The 17,330-nt window shown below is 38.2% G+C and overlaps 1 protein-coding gene across 1 annotated transcript in view; it reads left to right on the top strand.

Annotated features, from left to right (window-relative positions):
- ARHGAP10 (Rho GTPase activating protein 10) overlaps positions 1-17,330 on the top strand; it is a 373,337-nt gene that overhangs the window by 215,853 nt on the left and 140,154 nt on the right. Inside the window, exons 12-13 of the mRNA XM_044681696.1 lie at positions 9,194-9,293; positions 10,741-10,815. Of these exons, the coding sequence (XP_044537631.1) occupies positions 9,194-9,293; positions 10,741-10,815 (175 nt within the window). The remainder of the gene's footprint in view (positions 1-9,193; positions 9,294-10,740; positions 10,816-17,330) is intronic.

Raw genomic sequence — 17,330 nt, 5'->3', positions numbered from 1 at the left:
TGTAAGTCTTCCTTGAGCCCCCCATCAATCTGACTGGACTGATGGTCCATTCCTCCTCCCCACTCATCTGCTGGATGGTGGCACACTTCCTGAGACAGATGCATCCTCCTTCACTCTCATGGTCCTTAACCATGGGAAACCCACTTCAAGACTCTCGGCTTACAAAGCAATATCTATTCTGTCTTCTATAGCTGGAGGCAGCAGCAAATAAAAAATGGATCATGTGATGATCAAAGGATCATGGTTTTATAATGAAAGTTAATCATGTTTGGGGGCAGTTAAGGGATTGAGAGCTGGGCTTGGAGATGGGAGGTCCTCGGTTCAAATCTGGCCTCAGACACTTCCTAGCTGTGTGACTCTGGGCAAGTCCCTTAACCCCCATTGCCTAGCCCTTTCCCACTCTTATGTCTTGGAATCAATATACAGTATTGATTCTAAGATGGAAGGTAAAGGTTTTTGGTTTTTTTTTTAAATAAAGAAAAAGTTAATCATTTTTTATTTCAGTACCTTGCCTTTACTGCTAGTACAATCTCATTATACTTTTTTAAAAGAACTTTTAATAAAAATATTTTTTATATTCTAGTGACCTCTAATCATCTATGAAATATATAACACATACATTTAAACCCAGAAATATACTATTATATTTATTAGTTATATTTATATACACATAGATATATATTTATAATTATATATTATAGTTATATTTATTTATAATTAATGTTCATTATATCATATAAGCTAAACCTATGACCTGATTTATTTAGACTCCTTTCTTTTCTTTGAATTATCACCTTTATATGATATTATTCTCGGTCTCTCTTATAGGTGTTTCTCAACTCTTTTCCTACAGTGATTACTTATCATTCTTTTCCGATTTATCTTACTTTCAAAAATCTTTCCAGCAATTAAATCAGCTAATATTTATAATTACAAACAGACATTTTAAATGCTGATTAATATTTATATATGCATGCATATTTGTGTGTGTTTGTACATTACATATGCCACAGGGGAGGGGTTGTCTTTGCAGTGCCTGTGGGATGTGTAAAACTACACACACACACACACACACACACACATACACTCACTCACTCACTCACTCACTCACTTTCTCTCTGTCTCTCTGTCTCTCTGTCTTTCTCTCACCCAAAGATATATGAGTAGTCTAACTATGTAGTGGAATCTAACTATGCAGTGGATATATGCATGTGCATACACTTCAGTACCTATTTAAATGTCAGATTTTTCTTAAGAACATGAATATTTCTTACATTAATATGAATATTAATGCTTTTACAATGTTGACATGGATTTGAAAAGAAAGACAAATGTTGACCTAATGTGAATGTAAAACTGATGGGAGTTTAAGTTTTATGAAATCATGGAATCTAATGCTTTAATTCTATTCTACCATAAAGTACCGTGGGGCAGTTAGGTTATCATCAGCAAAAAGCTAGGTGGTGTCCTAGATAGAATGCTGAGTCTGGAAGACTCATCTTCTTGAGTTCAGATCTGACCCCAGACATTTACCAACTGTGATTTTGGGCAAAGTCACTTAACCCTGTTTTCCTCAGTTTACTCATCTGTCAAATGAACCGGAGAAGCAAATGGCAAACCATTCCTGTATTTTAGCCAAAAAAATGCCTTTAAAGGGGTCGTAAATAGTCAGACATGATTGGAAATGGCTCAACAACAGGAAAAAAGTACAATGCTGCAAAAATCCTTTATTATGACCTTATTGGTGTCACTAAAAAAAATCATTTATGGCCTTTAGACCAACTTCATTTCCTTATTGTCTTTTCAGATACTTTGCCCTCTTTAGTTTGTTTTGGAGTTAGTTGTTCACATATCATAATGATGATATTATCTTTGAATGACTACTCATCCCTCTTGGATCATCTTCTGTCTTTGTCAAGGAATCTATTCATATTTTCTATCCAAATATTCTCCACCAGGGTTTTTCCTTTGGGGCTGTGAATTTCCTCACACTAGACTGCCTTTCTACCCTAACCTCTAAGGAAAGTTATTTATTTTTAAATCCAGGGCAAGTAAGGAACTTCTGTCACTCTAGCAACTTTTTTTTTTTTTTTTGTGGAGCTCAGTAAGTAGCCCAGGTCTTCTGATTGCCAAATCCAGTGGTCATCATAGTGCATCATGATTTTACTCCATTTGGATTCGATCCATGTTTTTTTTTTTTTTGTTTGTTTGTTTGTTTTTTGTCTCTTTTGGGAGGCAGACAATCTAGACCTGTTTGACTATAGCTGCTATAAAGATTGGGGGCACAGAGGCAAGAAGGATAGAAGCAGTTACATTTGACCTTCCCGGCTTCCTGTGTTACTTGGCCCTATACAGATTCTCCATGACACCCTCCTCTCACCCCCAAGCCTGATGCAATTAGCTATTTAACTCTGCTTTGAAAGTAGTAAAGTCCTTTGGGTCACCCTACCTTGCATCATGCACTAATCTGTGTAGTCATGTTGAATCCCTTGCCCTTTAAACATTTTTGCTATCTTGAATATTTGTAGGGTTTTTTTTTAGTAATAATAGTGATCATTGATATAGAATTCCATGGGAGACTTTTTGAGTTCCAACTTGTCTAGAGTTTCCTGATTGAAAGCCAACCCAGTTTCCTCAGACCCTGTTCTTGCAGTCCTAAACCAATAAATGCCTGTTAATTTGATTTGTCTTGAAATTAATTTAGCATTGTGCACTCAGCACTGTCTGGAATGCCAAAAAATGAAGATACAGTCTTTGTATTTTAATGTAGCTTTTAATATTGTTGGAAAGACACAGATGAAAATGAGAAAACAAATAGGTTGCCATTGAGCATGATATTGACAGTTCAAGATGGCAGATAAAAGTATAACTCTTGGAGCCAGGAAAAATCTGGGTTCATATCCCCTCTCTGTTATTTACTAGCTCTCTGACCTTAAGGAAGCCAATCTCTGAGTTGTATAATTTATAAGTATAACTCACCTCTCATCTCAACCATTATCATAGTCTTCTACATTGGTTCTTTTGTCTCAAGTCTCTGCTTTTCCCCACTCCATCCTGCCTAGTCTGTGAAAATGATTTTCCTAAGGTTTATGTCTGACCATGTCACTTTCCCTTCTCCATTAACACCATTGGTTCTTTATTGCCTCTAGGATCAAATACAAGCTGTGCTGTTTGGCTTTTAAGACCCTTCCCAACTTGGCCACAATTTCCTTTATATTTTACTCCCTTTGCTGCTTGGTACGGTCTAGCCAAACTGAATTTCTTGTTGTAAATGGAACATCTTCTGCCCAAGTACCTTTGGGCACAGTCTGTCTCCTAGGCCTGCCTTTTTACCTCTATCTCTTAGAATACTTATTTTCCTTCCTTAGAGACAATTATGTGGTTCAGTGGATAGAGCTTTGGACCCGGAGTCAGGAAGACACTGATTAGCTTTGTGACCAAGAGCAAGTCATTTAACCACTATCTGCCTCAGTTTCCTGATAATTAATAACATTTATCTCTAAGGACTGTAGAGAGGATCAGATGACCTCATTGACTTCCTTTAAGTCTCATCTAAAATCTCATTTCCTATGGGAATCCTTCCTCTGCCCCTCTTGATTCCAGTGCCTGGCCTCTGCTAATTATTTCCTATTTTTCCTGTACATGATTTGCTTTGTATAAAATGACTTGTACACTGTCTCTCCCATTAGACTGTAAGTTCCCTGAGGGCAGAGATTTTTTTATACCCAGCACTTAGCACCTTGCCTACAGGTAATTGGCCCAAATTGAATTGAATTTGAGGTATTCATAAAGTACTTAGCCCAGTGGCTGGCATACATTAGAGCCTGTGTAAATGCTTATTTTTTTTCCCTTTCTTTTTCCATTTAAAACTTACCAATTGCTAGTTTCTGTATGGAAACTTGACTGAACCTCATCCTTTCACCTTACAGTTAATAGTGTTCCCCCCCCACTCCAAAATTTACATTTTATTTATTTTGTGTAATATATGGGCATATGGTCCTCTGATAGAATCCTTGAGGGCAGAGATTATTTTATTTATTTTTTAAATCTTTATATCCCCCCCTCTGCTTTGAGATTCTTTAATAAATGTCTGCTGGTTGATCAATAGTCCAGAGATTTTAAGTTTTATCTCATAAAGAATGACTCTAGATTTGTGTGCAGTGAAATTACATAATAAAGCAATTATTTTCAGGTGATTGTTTTCATAGGGGCGAGGGATCTGGATGGGTCTGGAAGAAATGGGTTGGGGGGGTATTATCAGGGGAACTGTGGCATGTATCTGTGGGCCCATATCTTCCTCTCTCTGTATTTTCACAACTGCAGAAAGTATGCTGTGCAATATCTTGGACTGAAGGTCTTTCACATAACACAGTAAGAGAGAAAATTCAGTAACACTCAAATATAGTATTGAGGCAGTTAAGTGGAGAGAACTCTTGAGTTGGGGGTCATCGGAGCTAGGTTCAAATACCACTTAATAAGCTTGTGATCTCAAGCAAATCACTTAGCATCTCTGTGCCTTAGTTTCATTATCCTTAAAATGACAGAGTTGGACTAGATGACCTCCAATGTAGTTCACAGTACTATGATCCTATGCCTTTTAAATAACATTTCCTGACGGCTTTTGTAAGAGGTTTATTTAAATTTCATTAAAAAGTAAAAACCATGTTGAGCTGCATTAATTCCCCCCTGCACCTCTCATTATGCATTAGCAATTAACTTTGCTTCTCTCAGGCTGATGAATTTGAACTTGATCAATTATCTGATAGTAATTACTAGCACAGTGATTATTATTGCAAAAGTAACATCCTTGTTTCAATACTACAGGTATTTTAGACATTTTTCACCGCAGCCCATTTGTTTGACTGTGGAACATGACTTCAAGATTTGACTTCTTTCATTCTGATCAAGTTGTTTTAAGTTTCTTATGTGGGATGCCTGCTTTCTCTAAATTCTTCCTCAAAAGCATTTAAAAACATTTCTTCTATTTTAAACTCTCTGAACAAGGGGAGAAATAAGATCCCTTTTTTTCTCCTTTCATTTAAAAAATTGATTTCTTAAAAAAAATCCCTGGCATCCCCTAACATGTCCTGCTCTTTATTGAACACTTTTATAATTAATAAAATTTTTAGTTAACTAACAAAGCAACTAACCAAAGTTAGATGGTGCAATAGATAGAGTGCCAGGCTTGGAGTCTGGAAGACTCGAATTCTAATCAGATATTTATTTGTTATATGACCCTGGGCAAGTCACTTCACCTTGTTTGCCTCAGTTTCCTTATCTGTCAAATGAGCTGGAGAAGGAAATGGCCAACCACTCCAGTATCTCTGCCAAGAAAATCCCAAATGGGGTCATGAAGAATCTGACACTGAAACAACCAAACAATGCAATACACTGTACTTCCTCCTCCTTTCTCCTCTGTTCTGAAAACCAACATAGTTGCAAATAGTCTGAGTTTTCTTCTTGTACATTAGCATAGCCATTATCTGTTTTGTTCTTCTCATTCCTACTTTCTTCCCTCAGAATCTGCCTGTATAAGTCTTCTCAAGTTTCTCTGAATTCCTCATATTGTTGTGATTTCCCATACCCAATATTATTTCATTGCATTCATATGCCATGATTTATTCATTAATAACCCACTTAATTGGTACTTATTTGGTTTCCAGTTTGCTTTTTCTACCACAGGCTGTGATGCTACAAAGATCTTGTTTTATTCTCCATTCTTAACACAATTTGGGAAAGCTTCCTTATCTCCTTCCCATTGACCCTCTTCTTGTCTATAAAAGAAAAACAAAACTAAATGAAACTCTTGGCTTGTTTCTGCTTGCATTTGATCTCTAGAACTGCTTTTCTAACCCATTCTTTGCTATAAAGAGACATAGGTGGAAAAATGGATTAGCCGCCTTTGTTCTGGCTCTGTGAAACTTTAGGGAAGTAATTGAAAGAGATGGAGGAAAAAACAGTTGTGACCCTGGAGAAATGGGATCTTGTGTGACCAGGGCATGATTAGTAAAGGATAAGGAAGAGAGAAGTATGTAGTTATGTTTTTTAGGAAGAAACAAAAGGGAATAGAAATTACTAAACCAATTCCCATGATTATATTTTCTGACTCTCTTCTTATCTTGTAAAGGTTAAGGGTTAAATGTACCTTCCCCTACCTTGCCAGTCAGCCTTTGTTAGAGATGACATCAGCCTCACAGAAAACAAATGCACTGCCTAAAAGCTGCCACTCTTCAGAAAAGTAAAAATAGGAAGTTATTTTTGACTTAATTTTTTTTCACTTGCCTCCTTTTTTTTTTCCTATTGTACTTTGAGTTGCTTGCTTTCTGGTTAGAGATGGTGACAACTTCCATGATGTGATTTGATTTAATCCAAAATTTGAGGTGTCTTTCAAATATTAGCAATTCTCCCTGGATACATAGTGCCATTGTTTCAATATTCTTGAAGAAGCATGATGGTTCCTCTTGAGACTGAGATGAATTTGAGCTAGGATGTTCTTGGGAGTTATCCATGATCCTTCTCTGTTCTACTCTGAATATATTCTCTTGAAGATTGTCCATGCAATGACTTCTCCTGGTCTACCAATTTATAAATCCCATCCCCCCCCCTTGAAGGGTTACAACTTTTATGAAATCAGATTTTATTTATGGGTTAATGTAGCAACAAAAATGACAGTTATGTGTCCATAGATTCTGTGTAATCTAAGACAGGCATATTCTTGCTTAGATGTACTACATGTGGGATGAAATGGAAAAAGTGGGATGGTAGAGAGGACAGAGAGAACTGGCCTCAATCAGGATCAAAAGGATTAATTCTTTCCCTGCCACATATTCATGGTATGACTGTGAGCAAGCAACTCAACGTTTCATCTTCCAGGCAGCTCTCTAAATTGCAGAGCAGGGACTGACCTTTAGCACAGTGCTTGGCACGTAGTAAGTGCCTAATAAATACTTTTTAACTGACTGCCATCAGGGATTCTACATCCCAGTGAAATTGCAGGTCCAGTCCTCTCCTCAAAATAGTAGACATACTAAGCCATGGATAGAAGGCTAACTTTAGAGTGAGGGAGATCACTGGCTTTGTAATTACGTGTGTCAGTTAACTTCTTTTTTTTCTTCCAATTAAAAAACTTTTTTCAGTTACACCTAGAAACGATTTTTTACAATTGTTTTCTGACATTTTAGAATTAGGTTTTCTACCTGCCTTGTCCCTTTCCTCCCCAAGGTGGGTTTAGCAAGGTCAGCAAAGGCCTCATGTATAAGGTAGCACTTGAGCTTGGTCTTGAAAGAAACCAGAGATTCCATAATGGGAAGGGGAAGAGGAAGAAAGAGTATCCTGGGCATAAAAGGATATCTAAATCCAAAGGTCCAACATATGGGTTGTAGCTATATTTCCATGAAATACAAATTTCCACATTGCTCATGTCATGCTAAAGGACATCTCACACATATAAAAGAAATCTTGTGAGGGAAATGTAGTGGAATGTAGCACGCTTTGATCTGTCCTCAGAATTCCAACAGTTTCTTCTGTCATCGTGAGTTCCTTGTGGGATTTTTGGAGACTCGCTTTGCTGTTAATGGTCTAGTCCCCCACAACTGGTCATCATATAGTATTCTGTTATTCTCTGTGTTGTTCTCCTGGTTTTGCTATGTTCACTTTGCGTCAGTTCATATACGTCTCTCCAGGTTTTTCTGAACTTGTCCTGGTCATCATTTCTTATGGTACAATAGTATTCCATTACCACAACTTGTTCATAAGTGATGGACAACTCCTTAGTTCCCAGTTCTTTGTCACTACCAAAAGAGCTGCTTAAAATATTTTGGTTCAAGTCTGTTAACTTCTTAGGGGTTCCAGGGAACTCTCTAAGGCTATAAGCTAGAGGTGAGTTACCACTATATAGAGTGAAGACATTTCCCTATTGGGAGTTCATCCTATTGATAAGATCACAGGTGTGCTAGTGTCATTGATTTAGATTGAAAGGTATTTTATAGGTAATCTATTCTATACCCCCATTTTTTAACAGATGGTGAAACTGATGTCCAGAAAGGGGGAGATTAAATGATATGTCCAAAAGCCACAGAGAATACACATTTAGTATTATTGCTGGGATTGGAACCCAGGTGCTCTGAATCCAAATGTAAAGCCTTTCCTATTAATTCAGAAAGTGGACATACCTCCCTATTTTCCAAATGATCAGTTGATCAGTCAGGAAATGTTTTGAATTTCTTCTAGGCATTGTGTGAAGTTTTGGAGATTCAGAGTAAAAAGGACAAACTCCAGCCCTCTAGGAACTTCCTTTCAAAATAGGAAAGACTTCCAAGGTTTTGAAGATTATATCCTAGCAGTGTGGGGTAGGGTCAGCAAAGGTCTCACGTATAAGGTAGCACTTGGGCTCTGTCTTGAAAGAAATCAAGAGATCCCATGATGGGAAGGGGAAGAGAAAGGAAGAACATCTTGGGCATAAAGGATATCTAAATCCAAAGGTACAGAGATGGAAGATGGAAATTCTTGATTTCAGGGTGTCTATACAGAGTGGAGTAAGGTTTAAGAGAATTGAAAGAGTCAGGCTGCAGAGATTTAGATGCCAAAGGAATTTGTCTTTCATTTTAGAGGGACTAGGGAGCCACTGGAGGTCATTGAGTATAGGAGTAACTCTTTCAAACCTGTGCTTTAAGAAAATCACATTGGCAGCTAGGTGGATGATGGATTAGAGTTGAGAGAAGCTTGAGATAGAGGTTGAGAGAGAGATTTTTTTTCTTGATATATATTCTCTCATATGCAAGTACACATAGTACCTTATGCCTGGGTACTAAGTGCCACATATATTTTACCTATTTTCATCCTCCCTTTTAAGGCTGCCTGCTTTACTCTCCCATTAACATTTAATTGTCAATATAAATCTCATCAAAACAACAAGTGGTCACCAATAAAGGGTCTAAAGGAAGAATGGTTACAAAATGTGCCAGTGTGTACACACAAAAAACCCTTGTGAAACATACTGAGTGGAATGTAGTGACATGAAGAGAGCATATTATCTTCTATGTTACAAACAAAAGGACTGATATCAACCTCAAGGAAAAAGCCAAACCACTAGAACTTCTCAGTAGAGTCCTGAAGAGCACAAACAATAGCAGAATGACCCAGTGACCAAAGTCACATGCCCATGGAATGTCTAGTCATCTCTGGCCTTGTGTAGAATTGGACTGAAGGGATTCTAAAGCATCTGATAAGACTAAAGAAGTTGGTGAGGGATAAGGAGGGGAAAGTTCATGCCCAAGGTGGTTGCAGGAGTCCAGGTGAGAGGCAATGAGGTTCATGGCTGTGTCAGCAGGGAGAAGAAAATAATGGGAGAGATATTAGGGAGATAGAAATGACAAGATCTGTCAACTGACTGAATAATGGGGATTCTAAGTTAAGAGCTGAGGATGATACCAGCTTGCAAACCTGTGTGGCAGGAAGGATAGTAGGGCCTTTGATAGTAACAAAGAAATTTGGAGGTGGACTGTGTTTCAGGTGGAAGGCAGTGAGTTCTATTTCCATTATGTTGAGTTTGAGATGCCATTTGGACCGCCATTTTGGAATGAGTCATTTGCAGCTGGTGATGTGAGCTTGAAGTCAGGAGAGGGACTAAGGATGGATTTATAGATCTGTGAGTCATCAGCACAGAGATGGTAAGTTTATAAGAGTAAGGAGAGGATAAAGAGGGAATAGAAGGGGCCTAGGACTGAGCCTTAGGGTATTCCCCTGTTTGGTGGGAACCATGCCAATAATGAACCAACAAAGAAGATGAAAAGAGTGCTGAGACCAATAGGAGAACCAAGAGAGAGACAGTGCCCCAAAACCTAGAGGAGAGAATATCTCAGAGAACAGGATAGTCAACAGTTTTAGGTGATGCTGAGAGGTCAAGAAGGAGAAGGCCATTAAGTTAAGAGATCATTGGTAACTTTATTTTTTAATCCTTACCTTGGGGACAGCTAGGTGGCTCAGTGGATTAAGAGCCAGGCCTAGAGACAGGGAAGTTCTGGGTTCAGATTTGATCTCAGAAACTTGGCTAACTATGATTCTGGGCAAGTCACCCAATCCCCTTGGCTCTTAACATTCTTCTGCCTTGGAATCAATACATGGTATTGATTCTAAGACAGGAGGAAAGGGTTTAAAAACAACAAGGGGTCAGAAGAGAGTGAGGAGAAGGAATGAAGATAATGATTATAGATGGCTTTTTCAAGGAGTTTGTCCAAGAAAAAGAGGTAAGATTTTAGTGAGAGTTTTTTTAAAGTTGGGGAGACTTGGGAATGTTTGTAAAGAGCAAAACAGAAATAGTTTTGGGAGAGATTGACAGAGAGAAAGTCTGAGAGTGAGCACAGCCTGCTGGAGAATACAGGATAGGTATTGATTATACTATCAGCAAGAGTGTGTGTAGGCCTTGGTGAGGAGGGCTGGGTACTCATCAGAAACAGAAGAGGAGCAAATGGTGTGGGATGCTATAAAGAGGGAAGATGAGGAGAAAGGGCGAATCATTTTTTAAAAATAGGAAATGATTTTTCAATCACAGTTTATGGCCCACTGCTATTGCTAGACAGCTGTTTATGTCACATGCCTTATTTTCAGAGTCTTGACAAAGTTTTGCTAATGTTTGATGTTCTGGAATTAATTATTTAGTGATGAAAGTGTTTTGGTTTTTAAAAAATGTAGAAAGATTATATAATATAGCCTTGCTAACTATTTTTTTTGTCTCCCACTTAGGTATAAATGATCAAGGACTATACAGAGTTGTGGGGGTGAGTTCAAAGGTCCAGAGACTTCTGAGTGTGTTAATGGGTATGCCTCTTTTATAATCCTTTTTTTACCATGCATTATTAGTTTCTATGACTTTTATTTTGTAATAGCTGCCGTGGTTATAGAATTTGTATTTGGAAAGCCATTTGTTATTCTTAGAATCTAAGCACCTTTACTCTTGATTGGTTACCAGAGGGGAGCATCAGTGTTTGCATCAGTGGAGCTTCTCCCCTGTTTCCTTATTTTTTAGGTTAGAAGACTAATTTCAGCCCATGGGTTAGGTCCCTTCCCTACCTTACCTCTTCTACCAAAACAATAGCTGGAAGGGACATTAGAGATTCATTTTATCCAGCTTCTTCATTTTACAGAGGAAGAGCTGAAAGTCAAGACAGGAATGAGATTAGAACTACAAAAATGGCTCTAAATTGTACCAAGCTGCCTCTCTAGAATCATAGATTTAGACTTGGGCATACAGTTTTGTCAGTCCGGGGTTCCCCATTTACCATTAGTGGCATCCAAATTAAATAGAACTCAGGTTGCCAGTGGTTTAGGTAATTTTAGTGGGCATTTGGTCCAGCATCCTCATTTCACAATTAAAGAGAGTAAAGGCCAGAAGGGTTAAATAACTTGCCCAAAGTCCCCCAGGGAGTAAGAAGTTGAGGTAGGATCTGAACCCAGGATCCTAATTCTCCAAAGGAAAATCCATCGTTCCACGGCATGGAGGCCTCTAATATTTGCATGGCTTCCAGATTGCCTGGCCAGAGTCCTGACAGTACATGAGGTTCGACAAGACCACTGGGATTAGTTCATTTTTATGGAGCTTCCAAACCTGTCACTCCGACAGCAAGGGGCTGATTCTTGGGGCTTCATTGGTATTCAGAGTGGCTTGTTTGCAGTTTGCACCAGGCTCTTCTCCAGATCCAGGCACGCTCCATCTGTGCTGATAACACAGTGTTCTTTGGCACGGCAGGCTAGAGGAAACCAGAAAGTGAATTCATTTTATTACCCAAGACATTATGTGAATGACAAAGCGCTTTTTCTATTAGATGCCACTGTCAATTCAATGCCACCTGTATGACTCCCCTCCCAGCCACTCTTCCCCACCTCCTCCAATGGGGCTGTCTCTTCTGGAGGGATGATAAGGCATCTGGCTGGAGGGCCTGGCTACCACATCAATCTGTCATAACGACCTTGCTAAATATTAATTTATATGATATCTCACTTTAATTAATCAATATTAACAATGCCCTCAGGTATTCTGTCCATGCATTTAAATCTGCCTGCGCCGTGCAGCAAAGATTCTGTGCGAGGGGGCTTCTCCCGGCAGGAATAAAGCCCCCAGCCCCTTATCTGAGACGAGGGTCTTCCTGAGCAGCAGGCTTTTCCTGAGGCTTTCATCACAAGGTAGACTCTCTCGTCCCCCAGCTGCAGAGTGGTGTCAGAATGTGCTGCCTGCCTTCAGGGGCCGTTTGCATTTTTGGACTCGGGTCGGACTTGGGCATACGGTTTTGGCAGTCCGGTGTTCCCCATTTACCATTAGTGGTATCCAAATTAAATAGAACTCAGGTTGCCAGTGGTTCAGTAGCAGCTGGAAGAGTTTAATGGGGATTTCAGCATCTGCTTTTGCTTAATTTTAAAATTAGAAACACTTTTTCCTCGTTTCTAAGATTTGTGTTCTAAGGATTCAAAGTGGAAGATTATACTGGTATCAAAACAGAAAGAAATGTTGGATGGAAAACATGCTGTTGGGATCCAGAATTTCCCAGTCACCTCCTATTTCCAGTTTACTTAATATTTATTAAGCACCTACTGTGTGTAAGACATGCCTTGCCTTGTTCGTGGATTTTATTTGTTCTGATATCCTCAGCGTGGTTTTATTACCTAGCTCCCCATGTTCAAGGATAGTCTCAACAAAGATTTCTTTGCAGCCTCCCATGTGCCTACCTGTCACAAAATCTGACATTGATTTCTTTCTTTGTGTCCCTGACTTGCAGGGACCCTAAAGAGTGATACCACCTACAGGGTATTTTGGTGTGGTATCGGGTGATGCTTGTATTCCTTTCCTGCCTTGAATAATCCCCCATAAATCGATAAATGAAGAAACTTTTATTTTCCATTTGGGAAGCCCCAAAACAAAGGAAAGACACAGACTCTATCGTCTTATTAGAGAAAGTTTTCATTCAACAAATGGAGAAGATGTTATGGAATAATTTCCTTATCAACAGAAAATATTAGATTAGGTTGCTTTTAGTGGACACTTATCAAGGACCTGGATTATCCTATTTGAATATGACAGTGACCCTCTGAGATATGTGCTATTGCATTTTTCAGATGAGGAAACCAAGGCTGAGATAAGTTAAGAATTTGCCCAGAGTCACATAGTTGCTGCCAATTTCCACAATACCTTAAGGTTTGGAAAGTGCATTCCATGCATTTTCTGATTTGATTTTTATAAAGACCCTGTGAGATATACACTTCTTTTATCCCCAGTTTACAGATGAGGAAATTAAGACCTGAAAGTTCAGTGCCTTGCTCATTGTCACACAAGTAGTAGGTGTCAGAACTTAAACTCATGGGACTTAACCAAGGTCTTGACTTCCAAGTCCAATATTCTTGTCATTATATTATGCTTCCTTTATTTAGGACTGTGAGAAAATTGTCGATTCCTTAGTATTTGAGAAGAAACAATATTAGAAAAGTGCAGATTAGGTCTAACTGAAGCCCTTACCATTGTGTTGACTAAAAACTAGCTCTTCTCAAAATAACTCTTAACATTCATATCTGCTATCTAATTGAGTTTCTTAGGATTTTTTCCCTTTTAATTTTCTTCAGTAGACATTAATGTCTTTATCCTCTCCTCGAAATAGTTGTTTAGCCTCACCAACTCCTTTCATCATGCACATTTTTTGGATTTATTAAATCTATTTACTTAATAGTGATTTTGATTGTCTTCTAACCTTAAACATGGCAAAGAGTTATTCTTTCACCTACTTCATCTTTGTCAATTTGTCCGTGATCTTCAAGACCCTCGGCCATTGTATTTTTGGACATTTCTTCCATTAAAATATTAGTTTCAGAGTAGCATTTTCAGTGGATGTTTTTTGTTGTTAAAACCATTTTTTTTGCTTTGAAGAGGCATGAAATTTTCATCAGTTTTTAATGGAACACAGATAAAAACCATGACCATATACATCCACTAAAAGGGAAATATTTTACCTAGTTACCCTTTTATTCCTAATAACCTGCTGTTCCCACTGGGACTGCTTACCATTTTACTTACGTCTGATTCCTGACTCTTTCAGCATAAGTTATTATATTTGTATATAGCTTAGTTTAAATGTTTTCTGTATCTTGGGTACCATATATGAATACTTACACTGATTTATAGTTGGAGAAGAATGCTGAATTTACTTCTACGTCCCTGATGGCCCTTGTACATATTTCCTCATTTACATTTTTAGAATAAAATCAAGAAAAATATCTATTTCTCCCATCTCCACTTTATTTTTTAACCACCCCTGTTCTCTCTACTTAAAACAACTACTGCTAGTAGAATTTTTTGGAAGCATAAAGGCATTAAACTGCTTGCTAGCAGTTGGAGAGAAGGGAAAAGGTGAGGGTGGAGTTAGGCATCGGAGGAAGAATTGCTAGACATCTTCATTCCTAGCCTCCACCAAACTTGCTTTTTATTCTCTCTTGGTCCCTCTTGGTCCTCTCTTCCTGAATAAGGCTATTCTCTTCCCTTTGTTCCTCCCACAAGCAATTTTGTTATCATCAGTAAACTGGAGCAGCAGTAGCTGCCTGGTCCGCCTCTTGGATTGAAGATGCCTGAGCCCTAGATATGAACATCTCCTTCTATCCACTTTCACTTCATCCCCTTTTTTCTTTACCCTCCCATCTGCTTCTCTTGTATCCTTCCCTAAAACCTGTATTTTAGTACTCCAAATACTGAACCATTGGCTGAGAAAAGAAATATTGTAACTTTGATGAGTCACCATTTGTTGGTAAAAGAAGGAATGAAGGTAAGGAGCATGAGAAGATGGATTAAGAATATGAAACTCGAGTAATAAATACCCTTTCATCCTCATCATTTCTTCTTCCCTTACATTCCTCCTTTGGTGTGAAAAAAATCAGGGAATGGGTTAGGTGAGAAGGCAAAAAAATGATGTGACAAGATACAACACCAACCTGCATCCTAGTGAGTTCTTTGTGTTTCCAAAACAAGGGGCAGAAAGCTCGGATTGGATTTCTGTTTGAGTAGGGGGAATAGAAGAAGAGATATGAGAAAGAAGCAGAAGTAATTTAGAAGAAGCTCTTTATTTAATGAGAATTACCTGTTTGTTTTAGCTGTGGAACATTTGGAAGCCCCAGCCCCAGCCCATCGTGGAGGTGGGAATGGAAAGAAACCTTACCGTTTCTTATACATTAGCCTAGCTGACTCACATCCGAGGCTTGGATCATAAAGCATGTTTTTCTAATACCTCAAGTCAATGGCCTTCTTGAGTTCTTCACGATAGAGTAAATGTCAGTGGTGGCAGTTAGGGGAGATGGCTTTCCAAGCACAAGAATCATATAATCTCCACTTTTCCTTGGAACGATCACATTAATTACAAACGTAGAACCAGCTCCCAAATATGTTCAACCTAAGACCTGCAGATCGATTCGTTGGGCTTATTATTTTTGTTTCCTGCTAGTTCTTTTAAGTTTGGGTTCTTTGCAAAAAATGGAGTGAAATCATTTTTCTCTTCCATTTTTTTTAAAGCAAAACAAGCTTCCTGAATGACTACTTAGAATGTATTTCAAAGCTGGAGTGCCAAATATGTTATCAACAAATTCCACCTAGCCAAATGCAGCTTCTGATTGTAAAGGAGAGAGGGTAATGATTGAGTTATTTGAAAACAGTGAAAATTTAATAGTGGATTAGCAGCATAGACACCATGTAGTCATTAGCCACTGATGTGACAGCTGCTTTTTATTCCAGGAAGTCAAGAAGAAGGCTTATTTTTCCATAGAAATAGCATGGTTTTCAAAGCCAAACAGAATGATAACTTGTTAGCTGAACATCATATAAAAGATTTCTTTTCAGAAACTTTTTGGACCTTAAGGTGGTGATTTGCTGGTAGCTAGCTAGCTGATTGAAAATGTTATCTGACTTGTATGTTAAAATGAGATTTAAATAATTGATTTAATGAGAGAGAGAATATTCAGTTACAGAAGTAATTGCTTGGCAAAGCCTTTAGAACAGAATTATTTAGTCCTAGTTATAAAGGACTGCACCTTCAATCAGGGGGCCTAATTTGATTTTTTAAATGTATCTCTGGTTTGTCTGACAAGCTCAGTAACAAATGAGTTCTGAATTGTATGAACTGATCAAAAATGTAATCAGTGTCAATTACCATTGTTGTATTTTATTGCATATTGCTTGTCAGTTGCTGGAATCCAGAAATGTTGAAGTGCTTGAAACGGTAACTGGAGTCATGAGCAATTGACCTTATATGGACGGTATTTTGACTGTAAAATAACCATCATTCCCTGTTTCGTTTCACTTTCAAAATGCCAAGGCGTGACATTGAGTGGGTGTCCTTTCAGCTTCACCCCAAGACCAGAATCCTTGCCTACTTTGGCATTATTCTTTCTTTATTCCACAGAAATCTTATTTTGCCTATATTCCATGAGTTAAAAATTAAAAAAAAAAAAGACGATGTTTTGGCTTTCTTTGAAACCAAAACTATTGTCAGAAAAATAATAGTCAATATTTGTATTGACCCTTTAAATTTTATCAAGTGTTGAATAGATTTTATCTCCTCTGAGCCTTCCAACAACTTTTCAAGATGTATACTATAAGGAACTGTTTCCCTCATTTTTGCAAATGTGAAAACTAAGACTAATAGAGGGGTCACACAGCCAGTAAATGTCAGGGATAGGATTCAAACCTTGCTCCTCCTGACTACAAGTTCGGTAGTCTTTAAGGGAAAAATGTGACTTATTTCATGGAATTCTGTTTTGACTTGATGGACCACAATGTGACACCGACACGTGTTCATCTCAGTGGGCTGCGTGACATAGTCTACCTCCGTCACTCACTTAATATTTGCTTTTAGCTTTGTCTGCACCCTCAGTCTTAGAGATGACCTAATGTAATTTGTGCTCCCATGTTTTAATGCAAAAATTACTCTTTTGGAGCTGGGACTTTCTTTCCTATTCTCCTTCATTTCTCCCTTTATTTTCAGACTTTTGGATTTTTATTTTTCCCAGGTCATAATTTCTTGGTGTTGTTCATAGCCACAGATATCTCTTTTGTTCAAAACTCAAAAGCCTTATATAAAAGAACATTTCTTGGGGGGGGTTGCTGGTGGTAGGGGGAGCACACACTTCATTAAAGCTCATTAAAGGAAGAGCCAGTTTAATCATGCCACTCATAACGCAAATTAGATAATGAATGATGACAAAATTTGATGTAGGGTGGGGAGAATATAAATTTGATTTCCAGTGTAGTAGGGGCTCAAAAATGTTTATTGCATGAATGAGTAGCAGTAGCATTAATATGGAAATGGTGG

This window comes from Gracilinanus agilis, chromosome 6, assembly GCF_016433145.1.
Source record: "Gracilinanus agilis isolate LMUSP501 chromosome 6, AgileGrace, whole genome shotgun sequence".
In the NCBI taxonomy this organism is placed as follows: Eukaryota; Metazoa; Chordata; class Mammalia; order Didelphimorphia; family Didelphidae; genus Gracilinanus; species Gracilinanus agilis.
The sequence above is the reverse complement of the archived record's forward strand: the minus strand, read 5'-3'. Positions and strand labels throughout refer to the sequence as shown.